This window comes from Azolla caroliniana, unplaced genomic scaffold (genome assembly GCF_043228905.1).
Source record: "Azolla caroliniana isolate FFs.n. ecotype wild unplaced genomic scaffold, voAzoCaro1.0.p SCAF_16, whole genome shotgun sequence".
Classification (NCBI taxonomy): Eukaryota; Viridiplantae; Streptophyta; class Polypodiopsida; order Salviniales; family Salviniaceae; genus Azolla; species Azolla caroliniana.
Window position 1 is genome coordinate 2494721 of NW_028230451.1, and position 21511 is coordinate 2516231.

The window sequence follows — 21511 nt, forward strand, 5'->3', positions numbered from 1 at the left end:
GTATGTGAGGTTATGCAAGTTGATATCTAGGAAACGAGCTGCTCATGGTCATGGTTTGGTTACAAGAGATTAATTATGCTCATGCTCTGTTGAGGGGAGATCAAGCTTGTGAATGAGTTAGAGGTGCTAGATCCGCAAGCAAGCTAGCAAGGCTCTTATTATTTTTTCACCAGGAGGTGCGGGCACATACTATTGGTACAACGAGAGCAAAGCTGTCTGGCCGGCCGGGCCATCCATCATTGGACACTCACTAGAATTGAGCACATATGTTAAGGACCCGAAGGCCGCCCGCACGCCCGCCACTCGACATGTTTCTCTCTTCATAGGTCATACATATTTGACCTCCGAAGACGAAGATGATAATATAATTTCTCTCTCTCTCTCTCTCTCTCTCTCTCTCTCTCTCTCTCTCTTTCCGTTCAGTTACTTGACTTGACTTTGAAATTTGAAGAGAAACCCTAATCCTCGGTCCCTTGTGTTTTTTTCCCTCCCAATTTCCCTACTGTTTAATTTTTCTTATTCTCGTTTCTCTGCGTTGGTTTGCTCAGGTTTTAGGCTTTAGGGTTCGTTCGGGCTCCAAAGGAACAGTAGTATCTCAGACCTCAGGCTTCTCCTCATTCATCTTCGTCTCGTCCTTCTGCTACAGAATTATCCTCCTTCCATTGCTCCTTTCTTGGCGAAGCTAAGAATAAGCATAAGCATAAGCATAAGCTATGATGCTGGAGAAGCTTCGAGCGACTGTTCGTGATTGCTTGAGCAAGCACATGTACTCATCTGCAATTTTCTTCGCTGATAAGCTCGTCACCATGGCTGTAAATTCCACTCAGGATCTGTACATGCACGCTCAGGCGCTTTTCCTCGACAAACAATGTCGAAGAGCTCTGCATCTGCTCAAAAGTCATAATCTTGTTTCCGCTGATCTCAGATTCAGATATCTAGCGGCCAAATGTCTGGTATGCAAGTAAGGTTCAACAAGACTGAAGTATTGCAAAAAATGCTTTTGTTCAAGTAATGTTTTGTTTCTAATTTGTTTGCAAGAAAAACAAGCACAGAGACTAAAATAATGACAATGTTGTATGCTGATCAATGAAATGTTACACTGACGTAATCTTCAAAACTGACATAATGAGACGATAAACTGACAGCCCGAAATTATGTACAAGTAGGGTTCAAGATTGACATCAAGAAATTGTAAACCGTAGTAAGGAATTGCCTGCATGTAAGGCTCAAGTCTGCAGTAATATAAATGTTGTATGCAATTAAGTAAGCTTCAACAAGCCCACTGAACTTGTGAAATGTTATATGCAGGCAATGTTTTATGGATGTATTGTAAAATATTCAAATTTAAGCGGTTAAACATTAAACTAAAAGTATAATTCAACAAGACTGAAGTTGTGATAATGTTCAACTGAAATAATCAAATGTTAAACTGAAGATGTAAGGAATATATGCAAGTAAACAAAGTAAAGAAAAATAAGGAATTGTATGCAAATAAACATGACTGGTATTAAGTAGGGTTGGTTTGCATCAGGAAGAGCTCAAAGAGTGGAATGAATGCTTGCTTATGCTCGGGGAGAGTGACGTTGATGAACATGGAAATGTACACATGGAAGACCAAGACAGCGAGTTCTCTGGAAAAGATGGAGAGGATCGAGAGATAAATGTAAATCTACATTGATTTCTTATTGCTTGCTTGTTAGAGTCACGTGGGAAAATCCAGATTCTCTTTACATCATCACATGTTTGATGTATGGTTTTTATTAACCAATATTTTTCATTGTTAAAGTGGATGATAGTCCTTCATTCGTTAGCTATTTGCTGTACTAATGAATTGCTTGAAATAATTTGAGCAAACATTATAATTATGTGCCTGTACAGTACGATCGGTTGGCAAAATTGGAAGATATTCATCCGGTAGTAAACATGATTCATGGCACTAGGAAGCTTGTATCATGAAACTTCATTTGTCTTTTGTCAGATTGGTCATAGATCATTCGGGTCGTTTGTGGTGAGGGCCCCATAGTGAGACCTGGATTCCTTTTTATCAATTTCTGCTAGGTATATCTGTAAGGCAAGTTCCCACCCTGCAGACACATTCTAGTTAAAATTTGACCATAATTCTTAGATGAGTAAATCTAGATTAGCTTAGACGCTTGTTCAGGCTTTCCCCAATAACTAAGTGCTTGCGTTCTGTTAGGGTGTACTGGTTCCTAAATTATCAATTAAAGTGAGAGGAAGAGGGAGAGAGGTAGGTAGGGAGGGAGAGAGAGATTAAACCCTGGATCAGATAACTGCAGCAATCTGTCTGCTTCGAGGTCGCGCATTTGAAGCTTTGGAGAACCGTGTGCAAGCAGTACGATGGTGAGTTTGTACTTCAGCCCTAATATTCTTCTAAGAAGATGCACTAAAACAGACTTTTTCCCACACACCCATCGTTTATTCAAATCAAGAGTTTCATTCAAATTGAATATGCGGATCTTGACGGCCTTGTGCCGGCCATGGTCATTATTGCAGCTCTGCATGCCATTTCTATATTTTCGTTCTTTCTCATGTGAACTTTGGCCCTATCTTTGCTCTTAAAGTTTAATTACTGTCTATATCTTTATTTTACGATACAAAAACTGCTGTAGCATAACTGAAAAAGTGGTTTTTTTTAATGATCTCTTATTCAAATCAAGAGTTTCGTTCAAATTGAATATGTGGATCTTGATGGCCTTGTCATCGTCATTATTGCACGTTCTGCATGCCATTTATTGAATTCCACAATCAAATTCTATATTTTTGTTCTTTCTCATGTGAGCTTTGCTATAGGTCTATCTTTGCTCTTCAAGTTTAAGTACGTTCTATATCTTTATTTTACGAAAGTTTTACAATACAAAAACTGCTGTAGCATAACTGAAAAATTGGGGTTTTTTAATGATCTCAATGTACATGCTGATTTTAGTATGGTCTCACTTGTGTTTTACAAATTAATTCCTTTCTCTATTGAATGTATCCATATAATCAATTTCGATATCATTTATAGCTGATTTCTGGAATTCCTGGTATTGCATCAATATAGATGTATAAATTCTCCATGCGATCCATAATTATGTGATGTTTTGGGAGAGTATTTATATATCCACTGTTAATTGCTTCTATGGTTTGTAAAAATAATCTTACTGCAGTTTGACCTGTTCGTAACATGTTATATCCTGCATTTCTAAGCATATTTCATTATTTTTTTCCCCACTCTCATCTGTGCATTGAATTCATGATAACTTGACTCACACAATTACAGGTTACCTGCGGTGGTAAGTATTGCTGCATGTTGCATTATGGACTAGTAAGGATTGGACACTGACTTTTTCTAAATTAGATTGAAACAGTTGGTTTCAAAAGTTGGAGGAGTTCCTAGTATGAACAAACAAATCACGTGGTTATGTTCTCTTCATTGGTGATGACTATGCTTGTACCAGGCTTTCCTGGAGTATATAGATGTATAAGCTTTATAAAATTATGTCTGAAATTTCTAAAGTGCTGTATTGAAATGTGGTGCTGCATAAGCAAAAGTTGGGCATTTATATAAAAAGTAAAATGGGACGCACTTCGTTTGTAATCTGTATTCCTGGTTAGTTTGCTCTAACATCACATGTGCACATGCACATGCATAAATGAGCTCGCGTTTCATGTACAGAAAGTATGAAGTTAGGGTTTGCAAGGCAGGAGGATATGCCATGAGTCACAGTGATGGAACCCAAATATGTGTAGTTTTGGTAGTAAAGTTGTCTGGGTCATCATCTAGTAAAGTTTGATGTGATTTGAAAGGTTTCTAGTTTTAACAATTATTCTCTGTACATTTCTCTGGGCCTGTTTATTGTTCTCTGGTTCACCACAATCAATACATCAATCTACCAGTGACAATTGAAACCTTGTACAAGGTCTTATATATTGTCAGTGATCCTTTGATTCTGTATATTAGTGCTGTTTAATAGTGGAACATGTTTACGAGAAATGATAGACAGAGTTTTGGTCACATGTCTTGAATTTCTTTTGACTTTGTAGGTATCAAGCTGCGTTAAAGACGGATCCGTATTGCTATGAGGTATGAGATTTTTCAAATAATTCCAGAGTGTAATTGTTAATAGTTTAACAATTTATCTGTAGAACTATCTAGGATCCTTATTCAGAAACACGTATGAAGGCATTATCTTCTATGATCATATATAAACAAACAATCATGGAGGGGTTGTATTCTCCATATATGAGCTGGATTCTGTATTATTGTCTTAAATGGATGTAGACATTCCTTTTAAAATGAATGTGGATAATATAATTTATTGAGTTCAATGCATCATCTTGAAAACACTTAATTACATTCTTTACAAAATGTATGCTCTGTATTCTCTGATACTCAATGAGATGGATGGAGTCAAGCAATGTAAAGTAGGTTAGGGGATGGGGTTAGGCAACAAAAGTTGTATAAAACAAGAATGTACGTGATCCTTCTAAAAGAAAAATGAATAGTATGGTTTGACTGTAGCAGGCTTTAGGTAGAGAGTTGGGTGTTGGTTCCTTATAGAGAGTTCTCAGCTGGATTTTTTGTTTGCTTCTATGCTCAGATTATTAAAAAAATTAATCCAGCTCAAGGAAACAAAAATGTTTCCTTACCTGTGTAAAAAGTATCAAATATTGGATCTAAAATTTAATTTGCCTCTCATTTGTTGACACTCTTTCTCAGTTTCTATATAATGCTTTAAGATCATTTCATTTACTGGCATTCTTTGATAATTTTCATTGCTTAAAGCAGGCATTTGAACGTCTTATTGAAAATCACATGTTGACTAGTGATGAAGGTACTTTCTTGACATCTGCTGGAATTTTCGAATGTATATTGGAGTGAAACATGTAATGTTTATTATTCTGATTCTGGCTGCTAGAAACAAATCTACTGTCATCTCTCAAGTTTGAAGAAGAGGATCACTGGTTGTATCTATTATATTCTTGCAATTTGAAGAAGGTTAGATATCTTGAACTGGAATGAGAATTACTTTTTAAATGATACAATAGAATTTGATTTTGTATTCTTATCACTGTCAAGGATAGTATGATCAATCTGGTGCAATGGAGTCCAAGTTTTCTGAGTTAGAAAAGGAGCCATTTGACTCAGGTTTAGATGGGGATGTAGTCGTGTGCTCATTGAAGGATAATTCGGATTTGGTGGCCTGCAAATCAGACTATTATTACCATCTTGGAGAGTACCAAAAGTGTTATGAAACAACAAAAATGTAAGTTCATGTACATTATTGCATATCAGTGTATTTAAAGATATACTGTGCTATTCATAAGCAAGCATATAACTTGCAGACTAACATTTCTGTTTTCCTTCATTTGAATCAGGCTATTAGAAACCGACCCTTATCATTTAAAGTGTATGCCAATGCATTTAGCTTCAGCTGTTGAGCTCGGGCGGAAAAATGAGCTATTTTTGAAGGCGCACGATCTGGTTCAGGAATATCCATTAAAGTAAGCTTCAGAGATGTAAATTTAAAATTTGTACAGGAAGCATAATAATTACTGCCATCCTCTACTCCCAGAATAGTGACAGAGACATTAGTATTGTTGGTGTACATATTTATACTTGCAATTTTTTGCGATCGATGTATATTCACTTGAATGATGGGCATAGATTTTTACTGAGGTTTTCCAGGTTTATGCCTTGTCTCTATGATTTTCAACACTTGGATTGTAGGTAGCTGAAATATTAAAGCCATGTTTTAGGACAAAAGTGTTTGCAACTATTAATTTTCTGATGTAAAACTCTGATTGCTATCTACAGTTAATGTATGATAGTCTGATTTCTTTAGAATTTTAAACCCTGGCTCAAAGTTTATAAAGCTTATGATCTACAAATACACTATCATGAATGTGACACAGACAAAGTTTAACCAACGACCTAAAGGCTGTAAATCTTAAAGCCTTATAATTTCACCATCATATTGAGATTGCAAGGCCTTTACTAGCCCATTTCCTACCAAGTTTTACTGTAATGAGATTGAAGGGCAGATGAAAGTGTTGTCATTTCTCCTAGTCCCTTTAAGAGTAGATCCTCTGGCCTCAATTATACAAAGATTTCCAACATATAGATATAGTCTCTTCATTCGACAGACACATACACAGAAAAATGATTATCAAGTCAATGAAGATGTTTCTGAAATTATTTGAGTTCATTATTCATTCAGGTGTATAACATGAGGCATAACCATCTTATCTGGATATACAGGGCTTTATCATGGTTTGCAGTCGGGTGCTATTATCTTTGCATTCGTCAATTTGATCACGCACGGCGCTATTTTTGGTATTAATCTGTTATAAAACGTTTTGTCAATGTTAATTCAACTGTGAGTTCTCATTGATCTGTGTTGGTATCTATGGAACAACTTCTTTGCAGTAAGGCCACCACCTTAGATGGTGCTTTTGCTTCTGCATGGATTGGTTTTGGACATGCATATGCTGCTCAAGATGAGAGTGATCAAGCAATGGCTGCATACCGAACTGCTGCACGTCTCTTTGCAGGGTCAGTTACTATGCTGAAAGGCTTTTAGTACCATGATAAACTATTATATATTCAATCTAATTTTCTTAAGCTGTACAGATGCCATCTCCCTGTCCTCTGCATTGGAATGGAGTACCTAAGAACAAATAATCTTAATCTTGCACACCAGGTGCGTTCTCAATGAAACTGATCTTATGTTGCTATGTATGAATGTACTTGTATATTCAGGCATGTTTTGCCTCTGAATTCCCAATTTAACTAGATAAAACTGGAAATCTGCAGTTCTTTAGCAATGCAAGGCGAATATGTCCCACGGATCCACTAATATTCAATGAAATGGGTGTAATGGCTTATAGGAACAAAGAGTAGGGAACAAGTGATGTTATGCAATTTATTACATAGTTCTTAGTGTACATTCTTATAATAATGATTCCAACACAGTTATGAAACAGCTGTTCGCAATTTTCGAAAAACTTTACGATTGGTTCCTCTTCCCCTCACTGATGCTTGGGAACCTACTGTTGTCAACTTGGCGCATTCATTGCGTAAGCTAATGTATGGAAACCTTTGCCTTTGTTTGAGTCAAGATTAAAAGTTTTTTTTAGCTCTGTTTGGTGTGTACTAATTCATTGTTCTGTAAACAAAACAGGTTCTATGCAGAGGCAATAAATTTCTATGAAAAAGCCTTGGCCCTGTGCTCAAGAGGAGCCGGAACCTATGCCGCCCTTGGGTTTACTCACCATTTGCAAGTAAATTGTTATTGAGTTTTTTTGTGTATTTTTACTTGGAAATTGATAGCTTTCATTGATGATTAACACATTTGTTTGTTCAAATATATTGTAGGGAAACACTGCTGTAGCAATAGAATATTACCACAAGGTGAAAAACTGGTTACTATGCTTTATACATAAAGATACTCTCTCGGTAAAAATTAAGAAATCTTAAAATGATATTTAACAGGCACTTGGGTTCAAGCCTGATGATACATTTACGGCGGAAATGCTTACAAGTGCCGTCATTGAAGAGTGTTCTCACATGTCTAGTGTTCGGGAGCCACACACTGTAAAGGCTGTGTCCTGAAATATTTAAATGCAGCAATTATCTTAATGCCATTGTGAAAAGATCTAATGAGCACAAGAATTTAGTCTGGTTTGTTGTTAGGCCACTAACTTGCACCCTGTACCATGCACAGCTGCATGATAGAGATATCCTTCGGTAGAAAGCTCTGGGTTCATATCTTTTAGGCCAATGCTAGTTTGAATAGTCATTGTGTGAACCTTATAGCTGAATTTAATGAAGGGGAATGTAAACTCGTGTAATTCTTGCTCATAATAAAAAGTATTCAGCTCCTGGAAGCTTGTATTATTATGTCGATCGAGCAGGTCTGAATTCATGTAGCAATGTCATGAGACTTCGAAGTGTTCGAAAATGAAGACAAGGTTGATCTGCTTTTTAATATGATATTGTGAAATACTTGACTTGTGTAATGGATGGATCTTTGTTTTGATAATCTCAATGTCCTTTGTAGATGATCCTGCAGGATATAGCAAAGGTACTTTTCCAAATGATCACATTGAAAAATGGGAAGTCAGGTTTAGTTCATTGTATTAGTGTCTTCCATACACATGCTTAACCTTCTTGGCTGGAATTCGCATGACATTTATACTTCATACTTGTCAAATTATTCAGTGTCAATCAGCATGTGAAGCTGTGATATTTATCTCTTGCATGTCTTTATACTACGTTCATGGTGGTTGATGAACATGATGCTTCATCCTGATCGATGAGATGAAGTTTAATACCTTGATGGCAAAATTTTACTGAATGTCCCACAAAGTGTACATGGTTGATGAACATAATGTTTCATCCTGATCGGTGAGGTGAAGATTAATACCTTGATGTCAAAATTTTACTGAATGTCCCACTAAGTGTACATCGTGGTTGATGAACATGATGCTTCATCCTGATCGATGAGATGAAGATGGCAAAATTTTACTGAATGTCCCACAAAGTGTACATGGTGGTTGATGAGCATGATGCTTCATCCTGATCAATGAGATGATGGCAAGATTTTACTGAATGTCCCACGAAGTGTACATGGTGGTTGATGAACATGATGCTTCATTCTGATTGATGAGATGAAGATTAATACCCTGATGGCAAAATTTTACTGAATGTCCCACAAAGTGCGTTGAATACAATCTCCAATCACTAAGAGAAGCATAGTTCACTTGGTGGTTTGAATCGACTCCTAAAAAGAAAATTCCTCAGTTCAAAACAAAATTATGCAATTACAACCAAAAATCTGCCCATCAACATTGAGCAAATGGTGTAGTATCCACTCCAGATTAGTGGTTTCATAATGCAAATCAAAGAGTGGCTCTCTCTGGATAGTGTTTTGGTTATATTTATTACTTGACTTGCACATATGTGGGATCGTAGTTGGAGACCTGAACAATTTCAATGCTTACACCTAGTATTCCTTGTTATTTCTTCCCAAGGCTTCTGTGAGCTTCTTTTAGGTATTGGTTTTGATTCCATTATACACTTATTCCTACTACAAGAATATGAAAATTTGCCTTTTTCTGTTTGTAAAGGAATTGGTTGGAGGGAAGGGAGGAACCTCACTACTTAGTGTCTTCATGGAGGGAGGTCTGAAAAGTGAGCTATGGTCATTGTCATAATTTGAGCAAATATTGTATTTGAGAGGTGAGTACCAAGACATGTATTGAGATATTTTGGCTAAACCAAACTCACAAAAATTGATTGAAGATCATTAATCTTGAGTTGGGGACGCACAAAAAGATCAATTGGATTAAACACTTTCATTGACAAGCTTCATATGAAATTTAAAACAATGTTGCAAAATTTCTTGATGAATATTTCTGGCTGTGAATTTGAGAATTTTTTATCTTGATGAATATTTTGTGTTTATATGCCAGCAGACTTGTGAGGGCAAGAGACGTAATTTCTCAAGATTGAAAATGTTATGAACTAAACTCTCTCAATAACGCAGCATAGGAAGCATTTTCATCGCGAGCAACTGACTTGATGATGTGTGTATCATGAGTCAATGCATAAGAAATTGGTCCAATTTGCACATTCAATAGAGCCGCCAGCTTTTCCCTTTCATTCCTAGTGTTCTCCATAGGTCCATCCCAGATTGTCTCACTGATTAGCTCTTCAGCACAATCCAGATCACAGGGAGCCACCAGTTCCTCACCCTTCTGAAGTATCACCAAGTACAGTTGCTCTGCACATACTTTCCTTACCTTCAGGAAAGCATGATTCAAAACAATGCCAACATTCAGAACTATATTTCAATAATAGTCAATGGATTATGCTACTCAAAGCCCGTCTATTCTCAGCTTCAGGCTGACATTTGAGTTCCCTTAACAAATTTGAATGAATCATTCGGTCAAATGATGTTAAACACAATTGATGTTGTGATCTTCAAGGCCAAATACTGACAATTCAGAATTAATTATGTCTTCATATAATAATGGTACATACAGTAACTTCCAAGCCAACTTTGGGTTTTCTTAATAAATTCGAATGAGTAATTTCAGACTAATTTTATTTACCTTTGGGTATCGATGTCCTAACAACCCCAAGAGCTGAGAAAGAGATTCCTTTCCCACTGGTTCAGGCATTGATGCCAAGTGAGCAAGCACATTAATTCCACTTATGATTTTTACAACATCCTTCGATGCTTTGATCTCATTCTTCACTGACGTTAGGATATCAAATACACAAGCAGGTCGCATAATCTGGATTTAGAATAGAATGAGCATTAACTGATTGACTTTATATTAGAATGTTAAATTCTATTCAAATATTGTCCCACATATTAAGGATTAGAACATTAACAAACAAATTTCTGTTTCTGAGGTAAAACCTGGTTCATAACTTTCACATTCATATCATTATTTTCTAGTATTTACTTCAAATTCTCATAAACCAATAACCAATATGACACAAAAGCACTGAATAATAATGTCACTCGCCTGATTGCTGGAGAACACCCCTTTCCCATATAGAAGGTCAATAGTCTACAGACAGGCAAATGAAAATTCTTAGGAAATATACAACAGCACATGGAAAACCAAGGAAAAAGAGTGAAAATGATTCTCAACTTCAATCACTCATTCATTAACACCTTATACAACAACAAGATCATATTGTAGTGAATAGATTACCTTAAATGTGGGTGTAATAACTCTGTCATTGCCAGCATATTGCTTGATGATGGAAGTAATGATTACTCCAAGCCAATCATTTTTGCTGGACTCTTCCACAGCAGAACTGGCATCTCCTTGAAGAAAATTCAGAAGGCAATTCAAGGACATTTTGCCTAAGGAATCAGTAAGACCTCCTACAGAAACTACCAAGCCTGACATAACATATAATCGGTAAGTTGAAAATTGTAGCAATGGCACAAGTCTTGGAAATGCATCATCAGGTGCCTACAAGAGGAAAATCAGTATTCAAATGTTGCAACTTCAAGAAAATAGACTATATATGATAATCTCAAAAGGTTAAGCTCACATACTCCCCAATTGATCATTGCATCATCAGGTATCAAATGTTGCAGTTCCTGTTTGTGAGGTATACAAGGTACGTCTACCATCTTGTTATAAAGAATCTTTTGAATAGTCTTCCCAGCAATATCTCGAACACGATTTATTTTCTCTAGTGCCTGTTTTACTAAACTCCCAACTACCCTTACTGCTAAATTAGAATCAAATGTAACATTGTCTTCTTGTCTTTCCTCTGTTAAAAGATTTCTACCAATGGGCATACTCTTGGATAGCAGTACAACACATTCTTCAAGTCCCACTATGGCAGCCTCTCTAACCCATGACCCCACATCTCCCCTGTTATCAACTGCATAATCATCGAGAGCCTCAAAAAGAGACTCCATAACCTGCTCTTTCAGAACTGCCTTCAGTGATGCAACACCTTCCATAGGAGACGCCCAAACATCTAAATCCGCTTCATACAATGTCTTGCATACAGCTACCAGTCCACGCACAGCATTAACACGGGTCTCTGCATCCCTCTCCTCTAGATTCTCCTGCAAATTTAATAAGCTTTACAACATTGACAAAGACTGTTTAACCTGAAATCTCCAATAGATTCAGAGGCATATGCCACAACCTCAACATGAATTGCATAGCAAAGGGAATCGATGACATTTTTCCAATAGGGCAGTAGAAAGTCAGAGGGCAAAGCACTCAAAGCAAGAGCAGAACCACGCTTAGCAGCCACATTAGCATCTGTCTGCAGAATCTGCAGGTGCTTCCATGTGACTCGTTCAATATTGGCTGCCTTAGCTGGTAGCATATATCCATCTATGAAAGCTTTGAGTGCGCCTACTGCAAGTTCCTGGTAAGAAGAAATATAAAATCCCTAAGATTTTTAACAATCTGATCAACCTTGAATCATAATGTGTATACAGCACGTGGTCTGCACAAGTACTTCATAAAATCAACATTTATATGATGAAACTACTAAGATGCATTCCAAAGGATGCATTACAGATGTAAAAATAAATTACAGAACATCATATGTAACATTACAGAGAAGTTCTTCGAATAATGATTGGTCCATTTCTCCAGTGAAGCAAAATATACAAAGAGCATTAATAAAAGCAGAGAAGAGTTTACCTGGATCTGAGAATTCGGATGTCTCAAATTCTCGTTGATGGTATCAAGGATACTTTTTCTTTGTGAGCTCAATTGCAGAGGAATCTGTGCTAACGATTCACATTCAATGAATCGTGACACTGCTCCACGCATTATCTCACCACCTTTCCCGCGGTACAAACGAGCTTTCTCTATTGCAGGCACAACATCAGCCAGTGCAATTTGTTTCTCTGCACAGGTCAAAGCTTCCAAGTTGAAAACACAAATAATAAAATATGCAGTCCCTACAAGGAGTCATGTATTACATCCCTAATTGAATTGCTCTCAGAGGGAAGTTTCCCAACTGCATTACTTCTGCATGTTTCAAAATATTTCATTGTTTCCAACCCACAGTCTCTGTTGGCCAAAGTCTTGAATCACATTCAGTAGCCCAAGTGAGGAATGTAAGGAGATGCATGTGTTCAGAACTTTTAAATGTTTCTTTAGGTGATTGTATATGCAATCTAGCAGTAGACTAGGAAAAGCTGACAGTCATTTTATGGAAAGCTGAGCCGATATGAGAGAAAATGAGGATACATGAACAAAGTCTAGGATAAATATCATGATCAACCTCACTAATGACACATAGTTGGGGACCCTTCACTTAGAAGAGTCTCACAGGAAACTTAGAAGTACTTGCAAGTCTAGATGAAGCCCAAGGGTCCTACAGATGGACGTAGAGAGTCTGCAGAATCATCCATCATATATGTCTATCCACTTTGAGAAATCTTTATACATAATACGTATGTATATATGTATGTGTGTGTGTGCATATATTTTATATACCTGTATATGTAAATGTCAAACATTTAGAAATGATCATATTCACACATAGATAGATGTCAAGCCAATGACTCCCAATGAACAAGTTCATAAACTTTTAACATGCTTGTTTAGTGAATATAACCTTGTGGAAAGGTGAAACCATTATTCTTTAATGCTAGAATCAATTCTGCACAACCCAGAGTTGCACCATGTCGAAGATTTAAATCCGCTGAAACAATCCATGAGAGCAATTTCTCCAATACATAACCTCCAAAGTACACAAGATCATACTTCGCTATTAGTGCAAGTGCCACTGCAGAAAGTTCTCGTATTCCTCTATCCTATAAAAATGCAATTCAAGAATAGAGAAGACCTTCAATTAGGTTTCATGCTACGTAAGCGGTCAAATAAAATGTGATATTAAAATCGATAAAAGAAAATATGGATGGGGTGGAAAGGAGAGAGAAAGAGAGATGAAATGTTATATTAACATCTTCAATAGATTAACGCAACCTATGAGACCAAAAGTTACACCCACGTGAATCTTACAGAGGATTCTGGAAAAATTAAGCAAAAACAAATTGCACCTAGATTATGTAGCTTCCCTAAATAACAAGGATGTGATACACGTAATGGAGAGGATACGATGTACAATATTGGTAAATACATATTTAGGAGTGGTAGAGAACATAAAAGGATCAGCAAATGAACACTCTCAAAGGATGATGCTATATGACATCAATGTCCTGCATGGTGAACCGCTGTAAGGATCATGCCTGATGCCTGGAGCAAGCCAAATGAACTGCTGGATTAAGTAATATCCCTTACGAGGTGCGACTTAAACTTGCTCTGAGGCTTCTTGGCAAGGTTTTCTAAAGAAGTGTACCATCTGCCTTTTTGCAGGATCTGCTGGCTTTCTATTACTCAGGAGAGACTCTAAATCTATGGATCTCCAGTAGAAACAGCCCCATACATCTCTGATGAGAGAGAAAACGAACTGAAATAAAATATTAACCTCTTTGAAGGCCAAAATGAACTATTAGACCAAGAAATTGCATCTATGTGAAATCTGATACAGGGAAATTAAATGAAGAAAAGCAACTCTTCCATACCGTAAATGAAACATAAATAAAATGGAAAATAACCAAACAGGGATAACGAATTGGGAGCGAGGCCACAAGAGCCACTACTCACAGAAGACAAAGGGGAGAAATACACGCATAAAACCATTGTTGTAATCTAGCTCTCTCTCCTCTTACACAAGATACCCTTTGGGTATATATTATATAAAAAAATATACCCAAAGGACCAAAATACAATACAAATCTAGCTCTCTCTCCTCTTACACAAGATACGCCCCAATGCCTAAGTCTATATTCTGCTAAAACTTGGGGACTCACAATTTTTGAAGAAGACTGGAAATGGTATGGGCAGTTGATGGGCAGTTGACGACAATGTGATCTTCTGTCTCCACCATCTTCATGTTGCATAGTATAAACATATCTAACTACCAGTCTCAGTATGTTGTCCAACTCGATACTAGCAACAAAATTTTAATTAGCTTCTGTGGCTTAGAGCGAGCTTAATGTTAATGGCAAATGGTATGCTAGCAGGTTTATTAACTTAATCACATACCTATAGGCCCCTACTAGAGAGAGAATAGAAAGAAAGAAATTCATATTTTTACCCCATGGAATACCTATGGACCATGCCAAATCAATATAAAGATTGTATAAAACTAATTATAGTTTTGACATATATATATAGATATATATACATTATATATATATATATATATATAGAGAGAGAGAGAGAGAGAGAGAAAGAAAGATATATTAACGTCTTTTAAGAGAGATTATTATAGTTGTGCCTGCAAATGATGAATTGACACAGAAAAATGCAGGTCAGGAAATATGGGGATACATGCCCAACAATAGTCCATTGGGCTAGAACTTGTCCTCCATTAAAATTCATATCACAACAACCAGTTGGGGAAAAGAACTAATGCAATATTTGAAAGGTCATTTAATCAACATATGCAACACTCCATAAGTTGATATGCATATTACTATGATAATACACAAGACCTGTTATCTAGCTGAGAAAGATATATATCCTGCGCCATTAACAGAATCTTACAAAATTAATCACCTATGTAGTGAAAAAATGACCAAGCTGATATCAGTCAGAAAGCATACCCAGTGGCGGATCTTGCTATTTAAAAGCTCCTTGACCATCGGTATTCTGTACTCCTCAAATTGGGCCACATAAACAGCAACAGAGCAATATGCAGTGGATCGTGATGCAAGGGAGAAGTAATCGGTGGCATTTACAAGATCTATGCCATGAGGATAATCTCCTTGCCTTCCAACATTCTCTTGAAACGCAGCTGATGCTGCTCTCCTGCAGTTCACCTATGGTACAAAGAATTAATAATGATTACAACTGTAGGCATGAACCTATAATCTTTGTTGTTGGGCATAGAGAAAGACCCTAAAACATCCCTGACATTTTCATTAAAGAAAAATTTAGGAGTATTACAGAGTTCAACCTTAGTCATAATATAACATACCTCCCTATCATAACAAGCAACAGTAAGTAAAGCTGGGGCCAATGTTTGGAAGTGCTCCTTCATAAGAATGGGCGTATATGCACGTGCAAAAGCCCAGCATACATAAGCTGCAGCATCTCGAACATGTGCCCCAATACTGTGTGAACCCCGTCTAACATCATAATGAAGAGCCTTCATTGCAACAAATCAGACAATAAATGTTCAGATGGGTTTACTAATCATGTGAAATTTTGATTTTGCAATTTTTGTATCCTCCTTGTATTGTTGTAATACCTCATCTTTGCATACATATTATAAAATTTCTAGTCTTACTTGTGGTTTATGCTATTAACCATGTGTTCATTCAATGCTATTATAATAATATAATTCAAATTCAAATTTGTTAAGCTAAAATGAGTGCACAGAAATGTACTTAGAGACATACCTCCACAATCAAAGGCACGACTTCAGGAAGACGATTGGGGATTAAGAGACCTCTACGAGCAAGCTCAGCTAATGCTAAGCATCCTCCATGCCATGCTCCATCCCCCTACATACAATCAGCAGTTCTCTCTCTCCATATATCTTTCTTTCCATATGACTTTAAATGTATATGTGTGCGTGCTTAGAGAACTATAATTTCCCACTTGATTTAATGCAACTTATGTGTGCACATGTGTGCCCTAAGAACCTTGAGTAGTAATGTGTTCAAACATGCATGTAACTCAATCAGAACTGTATATCATAGATATACTCAATTAAGATAAAGTACAACAAATAGAAGTTGATTATCCAATCTACAAAAATAAAATAAAGTAAAAAGTTGTGCGCTGAAAGTAATTAGCTTGTGGCTTCAACCTGTATTGGGTTGAGAAGTTCTAAAACAGAACCAACCACTTCATCTCCTAGACTGGAGGTGAGCCTCCCTGTTATGCGACCAATGCCCTTCGCTGCAGACCACCTAACAATTGTATCCTGAAATTTTTTTTAAAATCCCAAAATCCATAAACAAGTAGAATTTAGAGTTTATATGCAACTCTTAGGAAACCAATATACTCCATTTGTTTCAACCTTATCTTTTAAGCTCGCTAATAAATGCTCAATAATGTCCTCCACTTGCTCTGGTACATCAAAGTTTTCTTCCTCAGTAGCTTGATCCATTTCATTTGTGCTGATCTCTACATCCTTTGAACTAGTAACAGGCAAATTTAATGATAGTAATTGTGGATGACCATGTTGACGCTCTAGTCCCACTGAAAGATTTTGTGTTATCATGCTATCAGCTCCCTATGACAAGAATTCAAGCATCTCAATGGGATAATGATTGACTTCAATTGATAAAATTCTACACCCAAGTTCATTACTTTGAGTTTTATCTTTCATTTCATTTATTTTTATAGCAGAAAATGGGAAATTGTTTCTGCACTACTAGACCGAGCAATGGATTGCAAGGACCCCGTCCTCAAACAACAGTTGATGAGCAGAAACGCAAAGAGATCAAGAGATGCATGACGCCGACAAAGAGGTAGCTGTTCTCTGTGGAGGCCAAGTGACAATTCAAGAGTCTGATCTCCCAGGCCCTTGCGATGATTCGAAAAAAGCAGATGGTAGTGAGGAGAGGAAGAGCAGCAGCAGTGAATACAGAGAATTGGGGTTAAACCACGATGACCAACTGACTGGAGAAAGACAGCTTTGTTCAAGGAGAAAGAAAACAGAGGGGAGAGTACCAAACTGAGGCACTGTGACTCTCAAGACATACAAGGATGGGTACAAATCACTAGGTCTGGCAAGGGATTCAAGACATATAAGGGGGTGTGCACCTATCAGGAAACTAAAGCCATACCATAATCGATCATAAAATGTCTGGCCAGCAGGGTGTACCATAATCTCCAAAGACAAAACAGCAAGATACAACCAAGCAAAGATATTAAACATCATCTGCAAAAGTAGTTCTACCTTATAACGCCATGCTGTTGACCTGGGGGACAGATATACAAGCCCAATACGTTGTATTAGCTTGACCAGAAACTTCCGTAAAAGCAAACTTTGAGATGCAATAGAAGACTTGGAAAGCTGGTTTGTTTCATCTAAAGCTATTGCTGTGACAGGTTGTAAAATGTCACGACTTCCGATCTGAAATAAAAGAAATAAGCATGTAACACAAGGCAATAAACAAAATATCTAAGCAAGATCGAGTTAACAGCCAACCAACCACTAACCTTAAAAATTGCTGCAATTGCTCCCATTATACCTGGTGCCAGAAAAACTCCGGCACTATTCCCTAAGGCTGATGAAATTTCATCTTGAGTCCACATCATGAATCTGTGAGAAAAAGTCCACAACAAAAATTATTATTAATCAGTTCCAGCAGTGCATATCCAACTTCAATATAATATATGGTTTGACCACAGAAATGTTAACAGAATTATAATGATAGGAAAATGTCACCACAAGTACATCCAGAACCAAGGCTTTACTAATTCGAACTGAAATATTATCAGCATTCCCTAATTAGATTCTATGTCTCACGAGGCCTGCCAGTGCACAGTGACATGAAACTTGTAATTTATTAAATAATTTACTGTATTGTTGGTCAACATTACCATAAATCATGCTCGTCTCAGTTGTGGATATTGTGCAACAAAATATGAGACTTTGAAGAAGAAATGGCATCTATATACAAGTCGGGACATTAGTAAGACGAGGTTAAAAGTTCCAAGTTGCATTAGCCATTCCACTGTGTCTAGGAAGATGAGAAAGGTAAGATTGATTCGTCTATATAGAGGAAAATAGGGACTATACTAGGCTGGAAAATTCTGAAGGATACATGATAACTATCACAAAATAATATGCTATTGCAAATTGACATTGCCAGATATTAACTCAAAATGCATATAATATCAATTCTTCGTGTATTGACCTTAAGATTCCTAATGTATAAATCCCTCAATTTTTCACGGAGTGTAAACAATAACACAGATGTGCTCTTCAATATTGTGTGAAGTATAGCAAGAATTTAAAGATTTCCTCAAAGAAAAATGGAACTACAATGAATCCAAAATATCATAACAGGAGTTAATAAGTTTTCGAGTCATCTATGCTCGATTGAGCTCAAAAGCTAAACATGAAAAAAGGATATATAAAAGTCAAACTGAATACATGCAACCATACAGTCAAAGGAAATGTAGTTATAAGTGAGGAATACAAATGAATTATAGTTTTCATGAATTTCTCAACACATCAACGTCTCCTTAAGGTAGCAAGTGAAATACTTTGAAATTGAAGTGTTACTCCTATAAACAATAACTCATTTAGGAATCTCCATAAGAATGCACATTGTCTTTAAGCAAAGACCTATTTCATCTCATTCATTGTCACTTTATCAAGCAATGCAAGAATTTATGAATATTCCAAATATCATGACAAAGCAAGGGTATACCACTCATGTCCTAGACCAATGTAAACCTTTGCCTTCTGTTCAGGTATACAATTGTATAACTAGAGGGAAACCTCATTGTGCAGTTAGAACCCACACAAAGTAATTTATGAAGTATTACAATCTCTTGGCATTGAGATGTCTTGCCAACTCACTCAGTTGGTATATTTTCCATTGGTCTCTCATGTTCTACACCAATGTAAACCGTTGCACTCTGTTTAGTAGTACAATATATACTGGAGGGAAACCTCACTGTGCAGTTAGAATCCACAAAAACTAATTTATGAGGTATTTGAATCTCTTGCAATTTAGATTTCTTGCCAACTCATTCACTTGGTTTATTTTCCATGGCTCTGTCATGTTTGTTCTAGACCAATGTAAACGTCTGCACTCTGTTTAGTAATGCAATTGTATAACTGAAGGGAAACTTCACTGTGCAATTAGAACCCACAAAAGTATTTTATGCGGCATTAATATCTTTTGGCATAGAGATGTCTTGCCAACTTGCTCAGTTGGTTTATATTCCATAGCTCTGCAGGTAACTGTCATTGTTCACTTTGTAACTTAACTTATTAAAAGATATTTTCCATCATGGTGCTATGATAAATGAATATAAAGTTATTTCCTTGCATTGATATCAACTTAGTTAAATCCTGCTACACTCACCTAGAGTTTATTCATGAAGGTTATACATAAGTTCAACACATATTGTCCTAGACAATAAAGTATACACAACAAATTAGACTGTTGGCACTATGAAACAAGAAATAAAAATTTATTTGTATAAGGGGAAATTTCTGAAATACTCCTGCATTTTTCTTTATTTCCCCAAATGCTGCTGACTTATCATCATTTCTACCAACTCCCTTTGTTAACTCTGTAGAGAGAGAGAGAATGGGGGATGAATTAAACCAATCATTGCTGAAATAGCACATTAAAATGCTCTTATGTGATTGACCAAGTGTGGTTGGGGAAATAATGAAAACTCGGGGCATTTGCGGAAATAAAGAAAAAATCAAGGATATTTCAGATCTTTTGAGCAAACCTACAATAGTCACCTCTGAAGGGTTGGTCGCATGTCTGGGCGTGTTAAGAGCCGCGAAAGAAGAACTCCAGCCATCTCACGCATCGGACCAGGGCTGGCAAGGTATTCTTTGCACAATGCAAGTATTTTATTGACAAGAGGAATCTCGTTGTTTGCAACCATGTAATCAGAATTGGCAAGTGTAGTATCAACAGATGCTATATCGAAAGGAATCAAAACTAGCATAGAAAGCCACAAAAGAAGACAACATTTAGTCTCCCATTGCCCAGTGCTTTCTTCTCGGAGGATGCTTGTTTGTTCCATTTCATCATGGCATCCTTGCAAGAGTGAAACAGCAAGCTCCAAATGAGAAGCTTGATGTGGAAAGAACTTGAAAACTATCTTGTATCCACAAACTGTTACTAATGTATAGATTATGCTGCAAACTTTCTTTACCACATCCATTCTAGGGCTCCCTGTGGCTTGTTTATGCAAGATTTCCATTAATGGGCATACCATGCTCTCTAAATGAGGCTCCAACAGCTGGCCTTGCTCTTGATACTTTTCCAACTGCACAGAATCCAAAATCATTTTGGGGAAGTGAATTTGTGCTTTGGGATTTTTATACACCCAAAATGATGACAAAAAAATCAGAAAATTAAAAATTTGTGATCAAGTTTTAAGGTTGATACATAAACAACAAATCCAGAAACAAACTGTACGATGTAAGATTTTGCGTTGATGAAGATATGCGTGTGGTGGGGGGTGAGTAGGTGGGGAAAGAAGTGCAGATTTTTAGAATGTAGGATGAAGGATTATATATGCATAAGCAAAAACAAAACAAAAAACTGAGGAAATACTGTATATTTAATATACGAATTGCTGAAGTTATGTGTGTGTGTGTGTGAACAAGAAACACAAGAAGTACACTACGTTTTTCGAGAGCTTTGTCTCGAAAGAATTCGAAGAGAAGTGGAAGGAAAGAAGAAAGACATACGATTCTCTGCGCTTTCTTGATTTCAGCGATGTCGACGTCGCCGGCAGAGGAGGTCATGGATTGAACGAGGGCTTCCAGAACCTTCCACTCCTGAACGAAGGATCGTTGGAGGGCACCATAGCATTCGTCCTCATCGGGGTCTGCGGATTCTGAGAGCGCCAAGGGTGGAGGGGGGGGAGCTTCACATGATTCCGCCATGGCACTCTTTCAATCTTCCGCTGCCTCTGCCTGAGATCGATCTCTCGATCGTCGCCTGCGTCGGAGAAGGCAGGTTCTTCTTCTTCGTTTCTTGCAGAGAGATCGATCCTGCGCAAGTAGTAGTAGCAGGGGCGCCACTAGGCCTGCAAATAATTTTTTGTTATTTTTTTTGAATTATAAATAATATCGTATTATTTTCAAATCTCCCGAAATACCCCCCTCTACTTTCTCTTTATTCCCGAAATACCCACCCTCCACTTCCTCGTTATTCCCGAGAATACCCCCCTCCACTTCCTCTTAAATCCATAGTACGTAATA

General features: G+C 37.1%; 2 protein-coding genes across 3 annotated transcripts; one reads left to right on the top strand and one right to left on the bottom strand.

Annotated features, from left to right (window-relative positions):
* Positions 1–687: 687 nt before the first annotated feature.
* On the top strand, positions 688–7907 carry APC6 (anaphase promoting complex 6). Of its 2 annotated transcripts, none has more exons than XM_087332534.1 (16): positions 688–953; positions 1532–1663; positions 2288–2361; positions 4045–4084; positions 4790–4835; positions 4920–4999; positions 5086–5267; positions 5380–5505; positions 6263–6337; positions 6431–6556; positions 6635–6704; positions 6818–6900; positions 6977–7090; positions 7185–7284; positions 7379–7414; positions 7496–7907. In XM_087332534.1, exons 1-16 carry the CDS (start codon positions 714–716, stop codon positions 7613–7615), a joined length of 1644 nt encoding a protein of 547 aa, XP_087188660.1. In that variant the 5' UTR covers positions 688–713; the 3' UTR covers positions 7616–7907. The 2 variants fall into 2 exon arrangements, with proteins under 2 accessions (XP_087188660.1, XP_087188661.1); XM_087332535.1 differs by having other exon boundaries at positions 810–961.
* A 1575-nt stretch (positions 7908–9482) lies between these two features.
* Positions 9483–21215, bottom strand: TTN1 (ARM repeat superfamily protein). The gene is made up of 17 exons (XM_087332123.1): positions 20996–21215; positions 20033–20568; positions 17758–17860; positions 17495–17671; positions 16610–16825; positions 16397–16513; positions 15984–16088; positions 15560–15730; positions 15186–15401; positions 13130–13328; positions 12205–12413; positions 11696–11923; positions 11088–11612; positions 10735–11001; positions 10543–10587; positions 10120–10305; positions 9483–9807 (listed from the first exon to the last, which is right to left on the bottom strand). Exons 1-17 carry the CDS (start codon positions 21191–21193, stop codon positions 9523–9525), a joined length of 3783 nt encoding a protein of 1260 aa, XP_087188249.1. The 5' UTR covers positions 21194–21215; the 3' UTR covers positions 9483–9522.
* Between the last annotated feature and the right edge of the window lie 296 nt (positions 21216–21511).